The sequence below is a fragment of the Harmonia axyridis genome, chromosome X (assembly GCF_914767665.1).
Source record: "Harmonia axyridis chromosome X, icHarAxyr1.1, whole genome shotgun sequence".
Classification (NCBI taxonomy): Eukaryota; Metazoa; Arthropoda; class Insecta; order Coleoptera; family Coccinellidae; genus Harmonia; species Harmonia axyridis.
Window position 1 is genome coordinate 10,700,372 of NC_059508.1, and position 20,736 is coordinate 10,721,107.

Sequence of the window (20,736 nt, forward strand, 5' to 3'; positions counted from 1 at the left end):
CTTTATAAGTAGTTTTCTCACATTTCTATGAAATCTATTGGTAGATTTTGGTAGTTTCAGAAATATCTTTCCAATCTTGGTCAAAATGGCCAAGGATTTTTTATCAACGCCAGCATCTTCAGCTCCTGTTGAAAGACAATTTTCCAGAGCTGCTCTTGCAATTACAAAAACCCACAATAGGTTAGGCAAATCTATAAGATGCCTCATGTGTCTTAGATTCTAGATGGAAAATTATTAAATCAAACAGAGCCTGGAAGTTTCTCAATATTAAGAAACTTTATTTTCTTCCGCCAAGTAAGGACCGAATCCATTAAATATTTATTTTCTTCTATTTTTTATTTCGTTATGAGTTACAAAAAGATTTAATTTATGTTTCTATTTAAGGTGATATTTTCGGTTCTTTTATACAATAAGTTTAATAAATAAATATATAAAGTGTTTTTTGCAAGTTTCCTTCTCATTTCATCATTTTTCATTGATGTCACACTACACAATAAAACTGATAAAAATGGAGTAGCTTGACTTGAGCTTGACTTGATTTCAAGTCAAGCTCAAGCCAAGTAGCTTGACAATAAGATATTCAGAAACGTTGTCATTTTCATATTTATTGCGATGATCAAAATATAAAAAAATATAATCAAGTGATTGGCGAAATTTGGTACAATGTGGATATCCCCCCTTTTCAAACCCTTCAAATAGATAAACCTCCCTTAGAATATACAATCATTGACCCCAAAATAGAATATTCCAATTTGAAAATGTAATAAGAACTACTGGGGCACTGAACCAGTTCATGTAATAAACGATAGAAAATAGAGTGAATTTTCTCATTTCATTTAAAAATTGGGACCTTGGAGAAAGTTTCCAGCCATCCAATTCTACTTTCATAATTTTCGAACGTGTCATTTCACAACATCGATAAAATCTTGCTTACTGGGGTGATTATACAAAAGCAAAGTATAACATTCTCAAGCATGCGGAAATTCGGTGTAAAAGGACGAGGAAAATCTCAATATATCGATTTGTGAACTCTTATCCACTTTTCATCCAATAAATTGTAACCTACTTGTTGTAAAACAATCAAAACAGCGATGTATACTGCGTAGATTCAACTACTATCAATTATTAATGTATACAACTATCGAAGTGTAGAATTGTGTACACAGAACATTGAGCTAATGGAAGTGTCTACTCCGATAATAACAATTCGGAAAATGAATTTCGAACGAAAGTAATATTGAGGTAGAAAGTTTAATTATTTTTCCACGAAGTGCTTCTGGAGTTGAAAAGGGTTTTTTCAATAATAGGTTTCATTTTGAATAGCTCGCTATCTGGGCAGCTGTCACTTTTGAAGCTGTCATATTTTAACACTTGACAAGTTGAAACTACCCCATTACTGGAATGAAACCCCCTACAACAACACATTGAAGTTGTTGAAATTCATTACAACAATGGTGAAAATTTTGCACTCACAGTTTCCAAAATTAGAGCACTTTTGGGTCGATGTAAAGCATTTGAGCTGTTGAGACAAGTTAATGATGTGAAGACTTGAAGCCGTGTGCATTGCTCAACTGAGAATACAATTGTTATATCCTATAGCTTTATTGTCATTTATTCCACAGGAATTTTGTGTGCGCATAAAATTCATCGATGGAATAAGTTATTCGAATATTTTCTTATGTAGCTTTCACACGGAAAAATAATCTAATAATATAATAATAATAAGTTATTCTTATTTGATGTCATTTTGAACCTCAAATATCTTACTGAAAATGGACTGACTAAAAGGAAAATCAGAAAAAAACTGACGTGAAATCAATAGCTTTTGCAAGCTTGTTCGAGTACGTAATAATTCAATATCTTTGCATGAACCTCCAGACCATTATAATAGAATACAGGTACTTAATTAACCTACTAAGTTACAATCTATAAAATCATAGATATTTAATGAATTCGATCCTTACCTGATAGACATTCATTATCAAATTAAATAAAACACAGTAACCTAACCCAACCTAAGTCATAATCTATAAAAACAAAGACATCTTGAAAATAGAATAACAGTCCGGTGGAGCATTGAAATATTTGTGGGAATTACTTCGTTTTATTGTAGAGGGTTTTTTTTTAGAGCTATAGAACTTTAAATTGCAATAAAACAACCATGCATTAGTCGATTGTAATGAATTTTATTTATCCGCAAGATAATCTTGTGGCATTTCATTTTGAATATGATTTCTGGCATATGACCGCCACGGCTGGCTTGGATGTAGTCCAATCTGGACGTCCAATTTTCGATGACTTTTTCCAACATTTGTGGCCGTATATCGGCAATAACACGGCGAATGTTGTCTTCCAAATGGTCAAAGGTTTGTGGCTTATCCGCATAGAACAATGACTTTACATAGCCCCACAGAAAGTAGTCTAGTGGTGTTAAATCACAAGATCTTGGAGGCCATTTCACAGGTCCAAAACGTGAAATTAGGCGGTCACCAAACGTGTCTTCCAATAAATCGATTGTGGCACGAGCTGTGTGACATGTTGCGCCGTCTTGTTGGAACCACAGCTCCCGGACATCATGGTTGTTCAATTCAGGAATGAAAAAGTTAGTAATCATGGCTCTATACCGATCACCATTGACTGTAACGTTCTGGCCATCATCGTTTTTGAAGAAGTACGGACCAATGACTCCACCAGCCCATAAAGCGCACCAAACAGTCAGTTTTTTCTGGATGTAACGGTGTTTCGACATACACTTGAGGATTAGCTTCACTCCAAATGCGGCAGTTTTGTTTGTTGACGTAGCCATTCAACCAGAAGTACGCTTCATCGCTGAACTAAATGAAATGGACGTAGTGCGCGATACGTATTCCGCACAGAACCATTATTTTCGAAATGAAATTGCACTATTTTCAAGCGTTGTTCAGGCGTGAGTCTATTCACGATAAATTGCCAAACGAAACTGAGAATAAATCACTTGACAGCTGTTAAATCGGTCACCATCTTGAGCAGTTATGCCAACTTAAAGTTATATACCTCAAAAAAAAACACCCGTTATTTGATAATGAATTTCCATCGATGACCGGATCCATCAAATATTCTGGTTTCCATAGATTTTTACTCAACAGATTAATTGAATACCTTTATTCAATTAATTCAACATTTGAATATTATAGAATCAGAGGTGATGCATTGGATTTGATGAAGAGCTATCTATCCAACCGCTTCTAGCATATATCATAGAGTGTGGTGTCCCCCAGGGGTCGATACTAGGAACTCTTCTGTTTTTGATTCCAATATGTTTCATTCAATTTAAGCAATCGTTTGGCACCCCATGTTGTTTTTGATAGGATATAATAATCCCCAATTGTATTTTCTGTGGTGAATAAATGAATTAATAAATTAAAATGGTTTGAACTCGTACAAATGTACAAAAGCTCCTGACTTCACGTCAGTGTTTTTCTAATTTTTTCTCTATTCAATCCACAAAACGCCAAGAAATTCCCATCATTTTCATCTTCCTCCTCGGACCTCATGGAAGGAAACTTTCAAGTACTCATTTACCTCAATTCGTATATAAGATTGCAACTTCACGGAAGTTGTTGTTTGCGAAAGTCAACAATTCCAGATATTCAACTCCCAAAGGAGAAGCGGTTTCAAATTTCGCCTCAGTCAATTAGGTGATTTAGAAATTGTTTACTCGGTAAGGCTCGCTGAAATGAATCTCAGCTCAAAATAACTCAAGAATTCACTTAAATATATTGGTATTGCAATTTAATAAATTTAACGGTTTTGGCTTATGCTCACGGTGGGAGGCTTTCAGCAATACGATCTTATTCCAATATTTACATAACGATATTTATCGAATTATGTACATAAACAGAAAATTCAACGATAGCTGAATGTGTCAGTTCTTTGTGATTTTTTCCTGCCGAGAACACTCCCCGGAGGTTTTTCGATACCTATCGTTCGTGATATCGATGCAACCTGGTTTTGACGAACGTCATGCTAATTGAAGGTCTATTAGTGCTTCGCAGAAATATCAACCCAGATGCGTAATACAAGAACTATCCTATCCTATCGATAGGATTCGTGGTCTTCAGACCAGTTTTAGGCAAATGGTTTTAAAAGGTTTTTTGTGCAATCTTCAGCCCTTTGGACAATCGAAACAGTGATCACATGACGTTCAGACTTCACAATTTTCAAGATTTTATCGACATTTTCGAAAATTGGCCTTTCAGTATGTGATGCATCTTCGACATCGAAATTACCGGAACGGAATCGACGAAACCAAAATTGCTCATGATTGACTGTTACGGAAGCAGAACCATATTCACTACCAACTTTGTCAGCCAGCTGCCTCGCATTTTAGGCTTTGTCAAAGAAAAACTGTAGAATATAGCATATTTTCTCTATGCTAGTGTCCATCTTTGACGCACGCTCAAACTAAACTAATCACAAAACTGTCACAGAAGTTTTTGTGGTACGAAATCCCATCATCAAATGGTTTTTTTTCACTACACCTAATATTATTATACATACATAAAATATGAGTGATATCTAAATGATTGCTTCTCAAATGTTCTCCTAAATTATAACATCCATTATACGAAATCGATTTTGAAATATCAATTCAATATTTGTTATTTTCGATCTAATGAAAGTTTCAATGATCGAAGTATTTGTAACAGAGTTTCTGCTTCCCAATCAGATTGCCAATTATAACATTCTGTTTTGGAGTTTTTTTTGTGAGATATGTATAGAATAGATGTAGAATATTATTACGTTTGTTTAGAATTCACATCGTGTTTTAATTCATGAATATTCCGATTCAATTATTCAGAGCAGCATTGAATTTAGTGGAAATTTAATGATATATTATACATCAGTGCCAAATTTCTGTCATGGAATAACATACGAATTCTCAAATGGAATTAGCATGTGAAAACTGATTACATCTTGTGGAAGAAGCCATGTTATGTTGAGCGTTAGGAGAATAGTTAACAACTCCAGTCTGATGAGCAGTTAAATCCAAGTCGATCAATGAGTTAAATTATCCATCACTAGTAAATTAGTCTCTTCTTGTCTTCCTTGAAATAAATAATGCATTAGGCCTTGGCAAGCCATTGATTCTCGATTTTTCTGTTCAGTCTATCGCGGAATATCTTTTTAATATGTAGAAAAGCCGACGAATTTCATGGACCAGGGAGTAAATTCTCAACACTCGACTTTTGAACGAACTTTTATCGCTTTCCAAAGAAATGAGGAACTTTTTGGAAACTCTTTGAACGTTCACGACCTCGCTTCATACATATTCATTTTCTAAAGGTCACATCGATTGGCACAGATAAAATTCCTATAAAAGCGGCATCCAGAATTTTTGGTCTATTCCGGAGATTAGTTTCTTTATTCATTCGAATAACAACATTTGTTGACAGTCCTAAATTACAATTAATGAAATATCAAATTTAGTTATCGAACATCGACTTTTATTTTTTTTTTATGTTTTCCGGAAGTCACAGACTATTCCACTCAGTAAGAAACCAAATTCATCCCTTTAATTGAACCCTATCGATTGCAGCTATTAGGCCAATTGAAAAGTCTCCGGTCTAATGCAAAGATGACGGTGCTAGTATTAAATCCGTATAATTTTTAGTCACCACCAACCTTCAAACGATACTTTTCAAAATTTGACAGCAATCCGACCATTAGTTTGTGAGATATTGCGATGTGAGTGTAGTTACTTTTCTCATTTGAAAACAGATGGAAAAAAAGGATTTCGTGTGCTGATAAAATATTGCTTCCTGAAGAGAAAAATACAGTTGAAGCAAAATCTTAGCTTGATAAAGAGTTTCCGAGGTTTGCACTAGTGAAATCAACCATCATTGATTGGTATACTAAGTTCAAACGTGGTGAAATGAGCACCAAAGGGCGAACGCAGTGGACACCCAAAATAGGCTGTCACCGACGAAAAAATAAAAAAAGTTCACAAACTGATTTTGAATTACCGTAAAGTGAAGTTGATCTAGATACCAGACATTGTGAACATATCATCTGAACGTGTACATATCATTCACGAATATTTATTCATGAAAAAGCTGTGTGCAAATTGAGTGCCGCGCGAGCTCACAATCGATCAAAAGCAATAACATGTTAATGATTCTGAGCAGTATTTTGCGTCGATATGTGACAATGAATAAAACATGGCTCCATCATTTCACTCCGGAGTCCAATCGACAGTCAGCTGAGTGGACTGCACACGATGAACTTAATCCAAAGAGAGAAAAAACACAACAGTCAGCTAGCAAGGTTATGGCATCAGTATTCTGGGATGCGCAAGTTATAATTTTCATTGATTACCTCCAAAAGGGACAGACCATCAACAGCGATTATTATATAACGTTATTGGTTCGTTTAAAAGATGAAATCGTTAAAAAACGGCCCCATTTGAAAAAAAAGGTGTTGTTTCATCAAGACAATGCGCCGTGTCACAAATCAATCAAAATAATGGCAAAATTGCATGAATTGGGCTCCGAATTTCGTTTGCATCCACCGTATTCGCCAGGTCTGGCCCCCAGCGACTTTTTCCTGTTCTCAGACCTCAAAAGAATGCTCCCTGGAAAGAAATTTAGCGCCAATGAAGAAGTAATCACCGAAACTGAGGCCTATTTTGAGGCGAAAGACAAATCGTACTACAAAAATGGAATCCAAAAATTGAAAGATCGCTATAATCGCTGTATCGCCCTCGAAGGCAACTATGTTGAATAATAAAATCGAATTTCGTAAAAAAAAATGTGTTTTACTATGGTAGATCGCGGACTTTTCAATTGGCCTGTTATAATACCGTTACAACAGAATATATTTGACATTTTTGACAAAAATTCCCTCTAATCCTCCCACGCTATTTCACGTGGAGATATTTCCAGGTTAGCATAAAATTTTCATAGAAAGGATAAATCCTCTGGCGGTATAAAAATGATCAAAAGGATCTGGGTTGACACTCTGGATACGTCCTCGTAAAATGAATTCTCAAAAGCTCCTAGTTATAGTAGCAGGCTTCCTCGAGATGCTTCAATGAGTAAGGAGAATTACTTATTGGACTCCTAAGGGCTGAAATAAAGAGCATTTATTTTCAGTTTCGGAGGTCCGTAGCCATTCAGTTGACATAAACTGCTCCATAGTTTTCCCCTTGCCTGTTTCAGAATTAATCAAATAATATCAATTGAATCTACTCGCTTAGGTCATTCTTTGTTATATTTAACGATATTGGAACTGATAAATATATTCTATTCATGATTTATTTCTCCACTAGGTGGTTAAAACACCCTCAGCTTTTTTTCTGGTTCAGTTCATGTTCGATTTATTGTTGGTAAAAAGAAGTTGAAATATATGTACAAATTGAAGACTCACCCTGTATAGTGGAAATTAGAGTGTATGAACTTCTTTACAGATTTCTGTAAAGAAAATGATAAATCAGTCTCATCTTTTCATCATTGACCTGTTACCAAGAATTCTATGGTATAATTTTCAGTTTCCCTTGATTTGACACAGATTGAGAATGTGACAGTTATTCTGATTTTTTTGTGAAACTCGATAACGTTGAGTTGCTATATTGGAAACAACAGTGTATCAACTACTTTACACATTTCTGATGTAGAAGAAATAATAATTCAGTTAATTCCCGATCGAATATATACAATTCGATAAATTGAAATATCAGGATGTGAGTATACTATCATTTCTATGATATTTTCATCATCGACCAAAATATGAAACAGAAAGCAGGTGTTAGTTTAATATTCTAATTTTTCGTGAAATCCTCGAAAATGTTGAATTGCTTTAGTGGAAATCAGAATTATTAAATCATTTAGATATTTCTGATGGTGCATAAAATAATAAATCAATCATTTCAATTCAATGGCTCATATAATTTGTCGAATAGAATTATCAGGATGTGAGTATAATAACAATCTATTAAATTTGTGGTTATGTGTTTGTTGCTTAATTATTGAGGTTCTTCTTTGTTTCATAAGGAAGTTGAAATGAAGTATATTCAATTTGATCGTACGAATTTAATTCATTTGTTTCTTGAAATTTCTATAAGAAAATATACACGAGAACAAAACATATTGTGGAGGTGCATGTTTTATGCGTTGAATATCAAAATATAACCTATTTATTCCAAAAAAATTCAAAGTTCTAGTTAGTTATCAAAACTATATGAATAACGAATTTTTCAGCTGTTACCAATATAGAAATACATGAATCTGATGGAAGCTTCAACAGTGACAGAACTGCCGAGGTTCAATATTTATAATAATAATTCGAAGAGTAATTTTTAGTGTTATATGCTCAAAACATTCTCAAAAAAAGGGAAATATAATTCTTTCTGTTTTTCGTGAAAAGCCTGAGAGATATGACCAACTAAACTCCTTCCAGGGAACCATTGTCATGCCAAAATAGACAAATTCAATCAATGAAGCCCAATTTATTTGATTTGCTCCGGTATCCACATACAGTTGCTGCGACATCGAGGTCGAACTTATTTCACAGAACAATAAGCATTCTTCTTCTTTTTCTTTCCAGTGGCCTGCTCAACGGTGACCGTCACGAAGTGTCAGGCGGCTCTGCGAACTCTCCAAGCTTTTCCGTTCTTCAAACCAACATGTTTATGCAGACCTCCTCAAGTGGATCCAGAATGCAATACTTTTCGGGATTTCTTGTTCGACCATCCTTGCGTTTTCGTCACGAAAAAAGGTGAGTGGAACTTTGTTGAAATTGAAATGTGCCTTTTCGGCCCTTCTGGTGACATCGGCACAATTGATAGAAGTTAAAAGTACGATAGAAAAACCATTCGGAGCTTAGTGTGAAATTTCATGTTAATAACGGCTTTAGAACCATACAAATTACAAACAGAATATCGAAGGCAAAAAAAGAAAGCTCTGACATTAATTCAGGAACTTTTGAGCGCTCGTTCTTTCATAAGTCAATGTCGCATGAACTAAGGTTGTTCAAGTTTTGCAGTTCTTTTAAGTCATCCCGAAGAAAATATAAAAAATTGAGCTTCATGTTTTTACGATATTGAAGTAATATTTTATATACCTTTACCACTTGATACCTGCCAAAGTAACCATAACCCAAACTCTATAGTCGCTGGTCGTCTTTACCTGTGTTGGGGATATCACAGAAATATTTTCAGCTTTTACAGAGGAGTACAACTTTGCTTCCACCGTTATTTTCCAAAATTCGAGGCTTTATTGTAAAAAACTGGCTGTTCATTTAGGATTCAAGGTATTGTCCATCGCTGGCCACTACTTTCTTCCATCTTTCGGGCAGCGTACGAATCCCGTGTTGAAAAAACTGATCATCTTTTGGAGCGATCCACGAATCGATCCAATTTTTAACTTCTTCATAAGACTGGAAGTGGGATCAAGCATTGTCATGCTGTAAAATCACTTTATCATTTCTCTCGTTGAATTGCGGCCGTTTGTCTGTCAATGCTCGGCTCAAACACGTTCGATAACGATCGACTGTGATTGTTCCAGTTGGTTTTAACAACTCATAATACATTACGCTGAGCTGGTCTCACCAAATACTGAGCGTGATCTTGGAACAGTTAATATTCGCTTTGGTCGTCGACGAGGAAAAATGACCGGGATATCCCCATGATTTTATGTGCTTGGGATTTTTAGTCTCCAGTCAAAATGTGATGCAGAAATCCCTTCCGTCTTTGCCTTGCTAGCAGCTGTTCGCAAGAAAACAAACGCCGTTCAACATATCTCGGCTTCAACTCGTACGGCACCCAATTCCCTTGTTTCTGAATCATTTCCATGACTCTCATGCGTTTTGAAATGGCTTTTCGGGTCACGCCCAATGATCTTGCCAATTCTTGTTGCGTTTGACACGAGTCTTGATCAAGTAATGCCTCCAATTCTGCATCTTCGAAACCTTCTCTCTTCCACCATCATGCTGCTCTTCGATATCAAAATCCCTGTTCTTGAAGCGTTCAAATCACTCTCGGCACGTTCTTTCACCAATAGCGGCCTCACCATAGGTATTTAAGAGCATTCGATGAGCCTCAGCCGCAGATTTATCCATATTCAAGAAGAAAATTAAAACCACACGCAAATGACGAGAATTTCACTCGTAAGCTGACATGTTTAATCGACAATAACTTTATGATGCAGACACAAACCGACTAATATTTCGATGGCGATATATTCACAAATACCTAAGATTATTGTATGACTTCTTCGATCTATCTATTGTCTTGGGCTCTTGGTCTATGAACTGAATAATAAAGTGTATTTCAAACCATAATATTGTGTTCTTCTTATCGGACCGCAAAATTGATCGAATAACCTTGTATCGATATACAGTTCTGTGGATTTTGAGGGTGCAATTGAAGCATGAACAAACGAGCACTACAAAGCAGCGGGTTTCACGCCAGTGGTTTCCTCATTTTCATTATACACTCCCGCAAATTCAGTAAACTAGAAACGTGGAAATCGGAAAATCATGTCGAATTAATTGTTCGACTTGTTTTCAGGAATAATTCAGCGCACGCTACTGTGTAATATTCGAAACCATGATAAAATAATAACTTAATAATGTCGTGTTAACTTGTCTAGTTCAAAGTCCCGAATTCACGGTTAGTTGAAATTAAATCACCCCGTTCAGTTCCAGACTTACAAGTTTAGGGTCCATCGGGAAAACAGTGTCACAAGGATCAGTGTGAATAGTTAAATTACATGAAAATTTTTATGCGAATTCTCGCAAGCTGCTGAAAGCGACAATACGGTCACGGATTACAATAATCGTGTTTTGCATCAGCGTAGGGAAAGCCCAGTTTCCTTGTTCTTATCGATGAACTTGGAATCTAAGGCCGAAATAGCACTTACTGACTCGTAGGTCGACCCTCCGGTTATTTTACTCATAACTCTGCAGTTTCACCAGGTCAATACTCGATAAAATCACAAGATCTTAACTAGCTTCCTGCATAGATAGAAACGCCAAATCTTCGTATATAATTTGCAGCCCCATCATTTCTATTGATTAACCTTTAGAATAGTCCGAAGTTTCCAAGGATTTCGTTGAAGGAAAGTTTAACTGAACACTAGAATACCTTCATTTTCTGTTTAGTTTATTGTTTACTTCTTTGTCTACATTGTGAGTGAGGTTAGATTCAGATTCATTTGGTTTACTCTTGTTTATCAATTATGTATGATAATAGATTGATAAATCCCGAACAATATTATGTAACACCTCACCCAATAATCACCTTCAAGACGTGTGCTTCAACGCATCTCTAACTTTTTAATACTTTTTCTATTGGAATATTCGTCTTTGCTTCCCAAATGAGGGAGTAACCAGACGCGACACCATCAGCATATATTTCAGTGTCACCGGCAAAAAACAAACATATCTATTTTAAGAGGAAGCAGACGTAAGCGATGTATACGAGGAACTGCAGTGGACCCAGTATAGATCCCTGTGGCACACCTCTTAAGACGGACCGAGTAGGCGAATAAGAGCCACGAATCTGAACACGAAATGATCGACCAGTCAAAAATGTCGAAATCCAGTGCGATGTGATACATGACATAGGTAGATCAATTGAACTGGTTAAGGCTTTTACAGGTTCAAAGCTTCTTCTACATATCGATATCGTAGAGATTAAAAAGCTCTGGTTACTCAGATCCCTCGATCTTTCGCCCATAGATAATATTTGGGATATCATAGGTAGAAGGCTTGGAAAGTTACCCCAACCCCCACTGACCTTGATGACTCTGAGAAATGAAGCACAGGTAGCTTGGGATAGTATCCCTCAAGAAGAAATAGACCATCTTATTGCATCAATGCCGAGACGTGTTGGGGAGTGTATACATAATCGCGGTGGGCAAACACATTATTAACAAATTCATTAAAACAAATTGTAAGCCCTTCCATTTACTCCTTGCTATACTATCTTTGTTTTCCCAAAAAAAATTTAAATTTAAAGAGCTCCTTCTGGGTGTTGCAGTTTTTTTGTCAGTTGGTAAATGTAGGTGTGCAAAAGCCTCATCGGACAATTGTCTATTTCTAAAAATCGAACTGGAAACTTCAGCTGGGGAAAACCATTTCGGAGGAAGCGATTTCAAATTTGGCACTTGTTCAAATAACATAGAATTATCGTCATAGTCCAACTAATTAGGTAAATAGCCCCCAGAAAAAAACAAATCCCGATTAGATGGGCGTGCAATTAGAAGGATTGTAACATCGAAATGAAAACTTGGCTACGAACATGTTACGGAATTGGTTTCTACACTATCTCTGCTACAGCTTCGATAATTACTTCATTTACAACTTCGTCTCTCATCGAGATGAATATATGGCCTTTATGGACTAATAATTTTCCTATTTTCGCTCAACTCAACGTAAATGGGAACGCTTCATTTGAATATTCAGCGGTTAAAGGCTGCTGCAAGTTAGATTCAGAGCATTTACTGGTCTTTATAGACCAGAAAACAGAGTTTCTAAAGAATATTACGATTTTCGCAACGATTCTGTGCTTTTCATTGAATCACGAAGCATATTTGGGTTTCCTTCTCGCGATATCAGAGTGCAATTGGAAATTATGAAAAAGGGTAGAATCAGGGCCGCCGCCAGATATTTTGGCGCCTCGGCAAAATAAAATTTCGCCGCCCTGCTTTGCCTCATTGATCTACATTTTATTTAAGAAACCTCTGTAATTCTCTCAGACATCATTTCAATTCCATATGAAATCGTCTTTTTCAAATCAAAATTACCTACCTTGTCAAATTTATCAGAGGAGGTTTTGTCGATCAAAAAACGTCCTGAATTGTTTAAAAGTACGATGCTTTATATTTCTACAGTGAAAAGACGAGCTAGTTCTTGAAGGTGCATTTTAGTGCCTATTTGTATTTTCATAACTATAGTGAAGAGCGCCTATTTGATTTCTAAAATTGACTCTTTGAAATTTCATTATGTTATTAGGTGTACAATGGTAGTCGAAATAAATAGATCGTAGATGTCATGCATTAAGGTTAGGTATTTGTAAACATAACATCATCAAAATAATAGTCGATTTGTTGAGAAGGATTTCGAAGATGCAGAATTGGAGGCATTACTTGATCAAGACTCGTGTCAAACGCAACAAGAATTGGCAGGATCATTGAGAGTGACGCAACAAGTTAAGGTAACAAATTCGTTTTCAGCTGAACAAACCATTTTAAGAAATTATCCTGAAACACGTCGATTTTTTATTTTAATTTACCATTATTTTATAATAGTAATCTAATATACAGGGTGAATTACTTCCGAGTAATAACGTCACCGTCATTTTTTTTAAATGGAACACCCCCATTTTATTTCAATTTTCCGATTACTCTAGCTGAGCTGATTCCAAAAATGTATCATATGTTGATTCCAATTGGTACAGGATGGACAAAAATACAATAGTTTTGTGTGTGCTCATAAAGTAACGCGTAACATTCTTTATTTGTTAAAGTAACAATATTATCAAGAATACTTATTGTCTAGCGGCAATTGGTTTGAATGTAACACACTGTTACATTTTTAGATTAATAAAAATGAGCTGTTTCCTAACATGTTCGGTACTTGTGTTCTAGCAGACAGAATATGAAAGAAATTATTTCTTGTTTTTATACATTTTTATCAATCTAAAAATTGTAATAAAAAATCGACGTGTTTCAGGATTATTCCTCAAAATGGTCTCTTTAGCTAAAAATCAATTTGTTCCATACTTTACGGACGCAGTGTATAGGAAGGTAGCTCAAATCCATATGGACTTATGGCATGAACAAATTGACCATATTCAATAGGAACAATTCCACCTCATATCTCATTTTGAATTTCTAAATTCCATTTCGTATTTTTGAAGAACTGAATCATTATTTCTTTCTACCCGTTTAACTTCGAAATTAATTAAAAACTGCAACTGTTTCAAAGGAGGAAAAGTGGAAAGCTGGAATGTAACAAAGGGAAATGTAAATGATGAAAAACCCATTTCTCCGAAGTTTTTTTCGCTCCAATTGTCAAACCGGATAAAAGAATAATTATGATACAGGAAAAATTATGGAATCGACCTTTGAAATTTAATGAAAAACCTATACAGCCATCTAAATGCAAATTCGCCGAATATCAATACTAATTTTTTCGAAACTATACAGGGTGGGCCACGGTCGATAGGCCAATTGAAAAGTCCCCGGTCTGATGCACAGATGGCGGTGCTAGTATTAAATCCGCATGATATTTAGTTAGTATCAACCTTCAAACGATACGTGTCTAAATTTTGAAGCAGTCCGTCTATTAGTTTGTGAGATCTTGCTTTTTGAAGGGAAAAAATACAGTTGAAACTAAATCTGGGCTTGGTGAAGGGTTTCCGGGGTCTGCACCAGGAAAATGAATCATTGATTGGAAGCTAAATTTAAACGTGGTGAAATGAGCACCGAAGACGGCGAACGCAGTGAACACCCAAAAGAGGCTGTCACCGACAAAAAAATCAAAAATGTTCTCAAAATTAATTTTGAATGTCCGTAAAGTGAAGTTGATCGAGATAGCAGACATTATGAAGATATCATCTGAACGTGTACATCATATCATTCACGAATATTTGTACATGAGAAAGTTGTGTGCAAAATGGGTGCCGCGCGAGCTCACAATCGATCAAAAGAAACAACGTGTTGATGATTCTGAGCAGTGTTTGAAGATGTTCAAGTGCAATAAACCTGAATTTTTGCGTCGATATGTGACAATGAATGGAACATGGCTCCATCATCACTCCGGAGTCCAATCGACAGGCAGCTGAGTTGACTGCACACGATGAACCGAATCCAAAGCGAGGAAAAACACAACAGTCAGCTGGCAAGGTTATGGCATCAGTATTCTGGGATGCGCAAGGTATAATATTCATTGATTATCTCCAAAAGGGTCAAACCATCAACAGCGATTATTATATAGCGTTATTGGATCGTTTGAAAGATGGAATCGTTGAAAGACGGCCCCATTTAAAGAAAAAAGGTGCTGTTTCATCAAGACAATGCGCCGTGTCACAAATCAATGAAAACAATGGCAAAATTGCATGAATTGTGCTTCGAATTGTTTCTGCATCCATTGTATTTGCCCGATCTGGCCCCCAGCGACTTTTTCCTGTACTCAAACTTCAAAAGAATGCTCGCTGGAAAGAAATTGAGCGCCGATGAAGAAGTAATCTCCGAGGGCTATTTTGAAGCGAAAGACAAATCGTACTACAAAAATGGTATCGAAAAGTTGGAAGATCGCTATAATCGCTTTATCGCCCTCGAAGGTAACTATGTTGAATAATAAAATCGAATTTTGCCAAAAAAATGTGTTCAACTATGGTAGGCCGGGGACTTTTCAATTGGCCTGTTACCGTGGGCTTTCACGGAAAACGGAAGGAACGATTTTATTGAAAATTCTTTATCAATCTATACGTTTTTTTTTTTAAAGATAGACCTGCATATCATCCAAAGATGTATTGAAAGAAAAATAAATGAAATTATAACATCAATTGTACAGTATTGTTGTATTTATCAACGGATATTCAATTGATAAACGATTCTAAGGGCAAACTGAAAAAGTAATGATGTACAGGGTGTTCTATTTGAAATATTGAAGTTATTAGTACTTTTCGACACGAGCGGAAACACCACAGCGCTGGAAATATATATTTCAGATTGATAGATCAGTGTTTCCTACCCAAGAAACCAAAATTTTCAATAAAATCGTAACTTTCGATCTCCGTAAAAGTATAGGATACCACCGACCGTGGCCCACTCTGTATAGTATGGTCAGAAACTAATATCTAAGAGAGTATGAACTCTGAGAGTATGAAATAATAATGAACATTCACGACAACATAATTTTAACTAGTTTCGCTCGATCCCCCCAAGACTGAGTGAATTACGTTCCCAAAAAAAAAATACCTATTAACTTGAATTCCCAATGCAACTCTTTCATATACGATGAACCGCAGAAAAACTGTACGAGAACTCGTTCGAAATCGGAAAGCTAGACTTTTTTCCAACTTAATTGAGTGTCAAATTGAAAAATTGTCCCTTTGTTTTCAATCCGAAGTTAATCAGATCAGGCCGGGAGGTAAAAGTCGGTCGGTTCTGACCTCAAAGAGAAAAAAGTAATTCGGATTTTTATTATATGTTTGTATTTACGTTCTCTCCACCGAACCGACGCAGGTCAAAAAGTTCTTAACTGCGGATAGAATGTTTTGAAACCGTTTTTTTTTCCGGACTTGTATTCTGGAATGAAATGCGTTGAAAAAAATTGGATTGTGGGTGTTCTTCATCGTGGTGAATTAGCTGGGCCGATCTGAATCTGAGTAGATTGTTCCGTCCAATTTTTCACTGTCAGTTCGGCCTCATTCTTCGAAATGTCACACGCCCAAGTAGAGGATTCGATAATATTCCATTAGATCTCCACAAAGGAAATCTGCTTTTAACAATTTATATCAATATATGGGGAGAAAACGGAAAAATGCAAAATAAGGAAAATCACTTCTTCAAATTCGTATTTATGCAATTTTTTCAGAATATTTCGCATTAACTTTCCATCGTTCAAATTTTCGTTAAATTCATAAGTTGCTCTGAAAGCTCTATTCTGTATCAATCGAAATGTAACGTGAAGAAATCAAAGTTGTGGAGAATCAATTGTTATAATCATGAAAATATGTCGTTTTATTTTATGGATGTAAGTAAGAACGGAATCCATTGGAAATAATAAATTCCTAATAGGTTTGACGAGCTGAAATTCAGAATGAGGAAACAGCAGTCTTAGAAGAAAAGGATGTCCCTCACATAAATCAGAAATATTAATGAAACTTTTCACTAATCCAATGAAAAAGCACGGAGACAAGTAATTATTCAGCAACATTTTCTGCGATATCTATACGAAAGTTCATTTTTTCCCTTCATCTTCTCTATCTCATGAAATTTCCTTCAGTAATCTCATAAAAGAAGGGAATTTATTGGAAAGAAATGAACTTCCATATTCACAATATACTGAGAGGATTAATATCGTATATTAATCGATTGATTTTTGTACAGAATTTCATTCATATTGCTCCAATAGTTTCCGAGAAAGCGTTGGAAAGCGGATGAATTTTTCTTCGTTGAATTATTGAATTTTTCATATACGAAAATGCTGAAAGGTTATTATTGAAAATTTAAAAAAAAAATGTAGTGTTAACAGTTCGGTTAACTAAGTATTCATCATTAGGGAATTTGAAAGCATCAGGTTGAGGTGAATCGTTCAGTGAGCCCAGGGAGAACTGTTAAATATGAAATTCCACAAGGAACTATGCTTGGCCTATTGCTATTGGCACATTGCTTATTTTCAATCTCCAAGTTATTGTCAAAAGTTTGAGTTTTGCCAATTATACTGCCCTAATTTCTTGTGCTCGAGATTGGGACAATATTAAATATTCTGTCGAGATAAAAATAAAATTGTTGAGAGACTCATTTGATTATAAATTACCCACAATGAATTTAGATGAAATAAAATGATAAGCAAAATCCTTATCTACAAAACCACTGTGAGACCCATATAAACATATCATAGAAAACCAGAGCCTGAGACTTCATTTTTTATTTATGTTGTATAATTATACGCAATGAGATTATTATTGGGTATTATGTATCCACATCTATGTAAAATCTATTTTATTCTCGATTTTAGCCCAATTGGAGTGGAAATTCTTTGTTGAATTTGCAAGGTTTTTATCTGCCCATTAGAGAAAGTTCTCATCTTGAAAGTGAAATCAGAGGAAAAGTAATCAATAAACACTTGACCTCGCTCAAACTTGGAAAATATATCAATTTACCCCATTTATTTGATAATTACTTCCACCTGGATTATTCTTGTTGTGAATGACTGATTCGCGTGATTCGATCATTTAATTCTCCATTATTGGAATTTTTTTCAGTATCCGAATCATTTTCACGATCAGTATCTTCATATCTAAAATAAGTACGTAAACAAAGCTATCTGAAATATGTTGACTTATCGACTACTCCCAACAAAAACTTTTTAAATGTCTTCATGCTATTTCCTTCAATCAATACTGGATAGATTATCATAACATTCCATAAAGGAAAAAATATTGTAACTATTTATTTGGTTCATTTGGTGGACACCATTCCGAAGATATTCGATTTACTTGTCGAACTATCAAACTGAGTATCACTCTTGGATATAGCATACAGTGTGTAACATTGTTGTAACAGGCTGCATAAAATATCAATTAGATGTATGCTTGATGAAACTGTGAATTCTTTTGTAGCTAGTAGATATTAAATTTAAAAATGACGTAACCCATCTTGGAAAATGTAAATCGTGAGTGTATTTGCTTTATAGCTGAAATAAGTTTGGTGTTTGAGAAAATTCATAGTCATTCATGTGGGATCCGAATTCTTAACACCCAACTGAATGATACGCTACTGACTTGACGATACAAAAACTACGCGAATGATCCTAAAACTGTGGACCATGCAGATTTATCGATATAGGGAGACGTAAGGGGAAGAGGTCCTTGAGACTTAAGACTGAGACTGGAGTACGATACATACGAACGAGGGTGGTATTCGACGTTAGAGAATAGACGGACATAGTAAGAATTCGACGTGATAGACGCATATGATTCGACGTAAAATATATTAGACACAGATAATTGGATAATTCGACGTTAGATATAGACGGATCTACTCGAATAATCAGACAATTAGACGAAATAAAATAACTTCGATAGACGAAAGTTCGGTGGCTGTACATTCAATTGACGTTGAATTGTACATAGTGTAAATAAACAATAGTTAAGTTCCGGCGCCCTTTTTATATAAACCCCTAGACAACAATATAAAAACCCTACATTTATTTCAAAAGAACTCACAGTTTTATCAAGCATACTTCTAAATGATATTTTAAGCAGCCTGTTACAAAAATCAGTAGGTGCTGAGAGTTTACAACGAAAGAGAGTTGAACAGAAAGCAATAAAATCCGAAAAATTATTATATTACATCGAATATTGTCACAAAAGTAATAAAAACAGGACCGTATTTCAAAAAAGTTACATAACACATAAATTCTTTCGTTTGATACTCCTTTGAAAAAAGTGTGTCATTCAAAGTAAAAATTGAATTCTTTAGATTGAAATATTTATTTTTTCATGCCAATAATGATATTTCTCTAAAACGTGTAAGAAATATAGATTTCGATGTCTAAAGGAAAAAACTCAATAATCTGAGTACTGCACTGAAAATATTGAAATTTGAATCTGAACAAAATCGGACTTCTGATTCCCAAGTTATGGAGATCAGAAATTTATGCCAATTTGCATGAATCACCGAAACTAACAGTCTTAGGATATAAAACAAGCTACTTTTCTGAAAAGCCTGGATGACCTGCATTCACTATTAGGCTATGGCCAGTCACTCATGTTGCACCCCTGTATAAATGGGATAAAGTCAAATTTTTCAAAAAAAAAGTGTTTTTACTGATTATACCCAGGACTTATTGAGTGACTTGTTAAGAAGTTAGTTTTTCAAATGAATACAACAAAGAGAATATGGGTGGTTTGAATCTAGTGGAATGCATGTTTCAGTAGTGGATTTTCTGATTTTTTGATCGATTGTAACATTGCAACAGTGTGCATCGAATTTGGGACATCCTGTATGTCCAAGTCTGGTCTCCTTCGTCCTCCCTACCAACTGGTAATTCCTATCTTTCACAATGGCAAATTACAGTATCAAATTGAGGTTAGCAGTGAGGTTGTAGACTTCGTCCCCTGTGGGTTTTCTGTCAACAAATGTTCCGCAATTCCTGAGAAATGGAATGCGCTGAACCCAAGATGAAGGGTTCGTCATCGACTTTTCATTATACCCAGGCCTATTCGACGGGGTCGCGAACAGGAATCGATTTATGCTGTATGTATGAATTTTACGAGTCGAATTAAATTCGAGATGCAGCCCCTCAAAGGTTCAGTCAATCAGAAATCCACTGGCATGGTTTTATGGTGCACGTTATTGCGAATCACCAATAAAGTCTAGACTGTAATTCGTCCCTAATATTTTATGCATGTATTTCTCAGGTTCAGTCTTCGCAAGGTCTATGGCGGTGTGTGGTGTTCGAAGATGTATCAAAAGACGTTGAAATTGAACACTCTCTTATTGGCATGAACCCACTTTGAAGGTGCAAATCTAATAGATGGAAGGCAAGCCACATATAGCTGGTTTGAATTGGAAACCCGCCGACATGTAAATGAGCACTTACCTACATCGCAAAAACTACGACATTCACGAGCTGAAAAAATCTTAGCAGTGTCCCTGGCTTTACGTCCTCGTACGCGTATATTTTACCTCTTTTTCACCTACTCGAAAATGAATATGGAATTCTATTGAATCTATTCGGGAGATTTTCAAAAATTTTGCAAGCTGGTGCATGAAATATTACATTTACATGTAATGATGATATTTGCCCCTGAGCTCAAGCGACGAATCACCAGTTTTATTGAAGTACGAGGGCTACTATTTATGTATTGAGAATTGGTAACTCTGATATTGCCAGGTGAAATAGGATATCGACATCGTAAAATTTGACATTTTTTGTGTTATAAGTACTCATAACGTTTTGACGTACGAGCACAATTTTTGTTGTTTACAGTGAATTGAAAATTTCATGTCTGCCAAA

The 20,736-nt window shown here is 35.5% G+C and overlaps 1 protein-coding gene across 5 annotated transcripts in view; it reads left to right on the plus strand.

Annotated features, from left to right (window-relative positions):
- Positions 1 to 20,736, plus strand: part of LOC123685686 — a 290,795-nt gene that overhangs the window by 210,022 nt on the left and 60,037 nt on the right. For all 5 annotated transcript variants that reach the window (XM_045625493.1, XM_045625492.1, XM_045625491.1 and 2 more), the window contains exon 3: positions 8,584 to 8,754. In XM_045625493.1, coding sequence (XP_045481449.1) covers positions 8,584 to 8,754 — 171 coding nt within the window. The remainder of the gene's footprint in view (positions 1 to 8,583; positions 8,755 to 20,736) is intronic.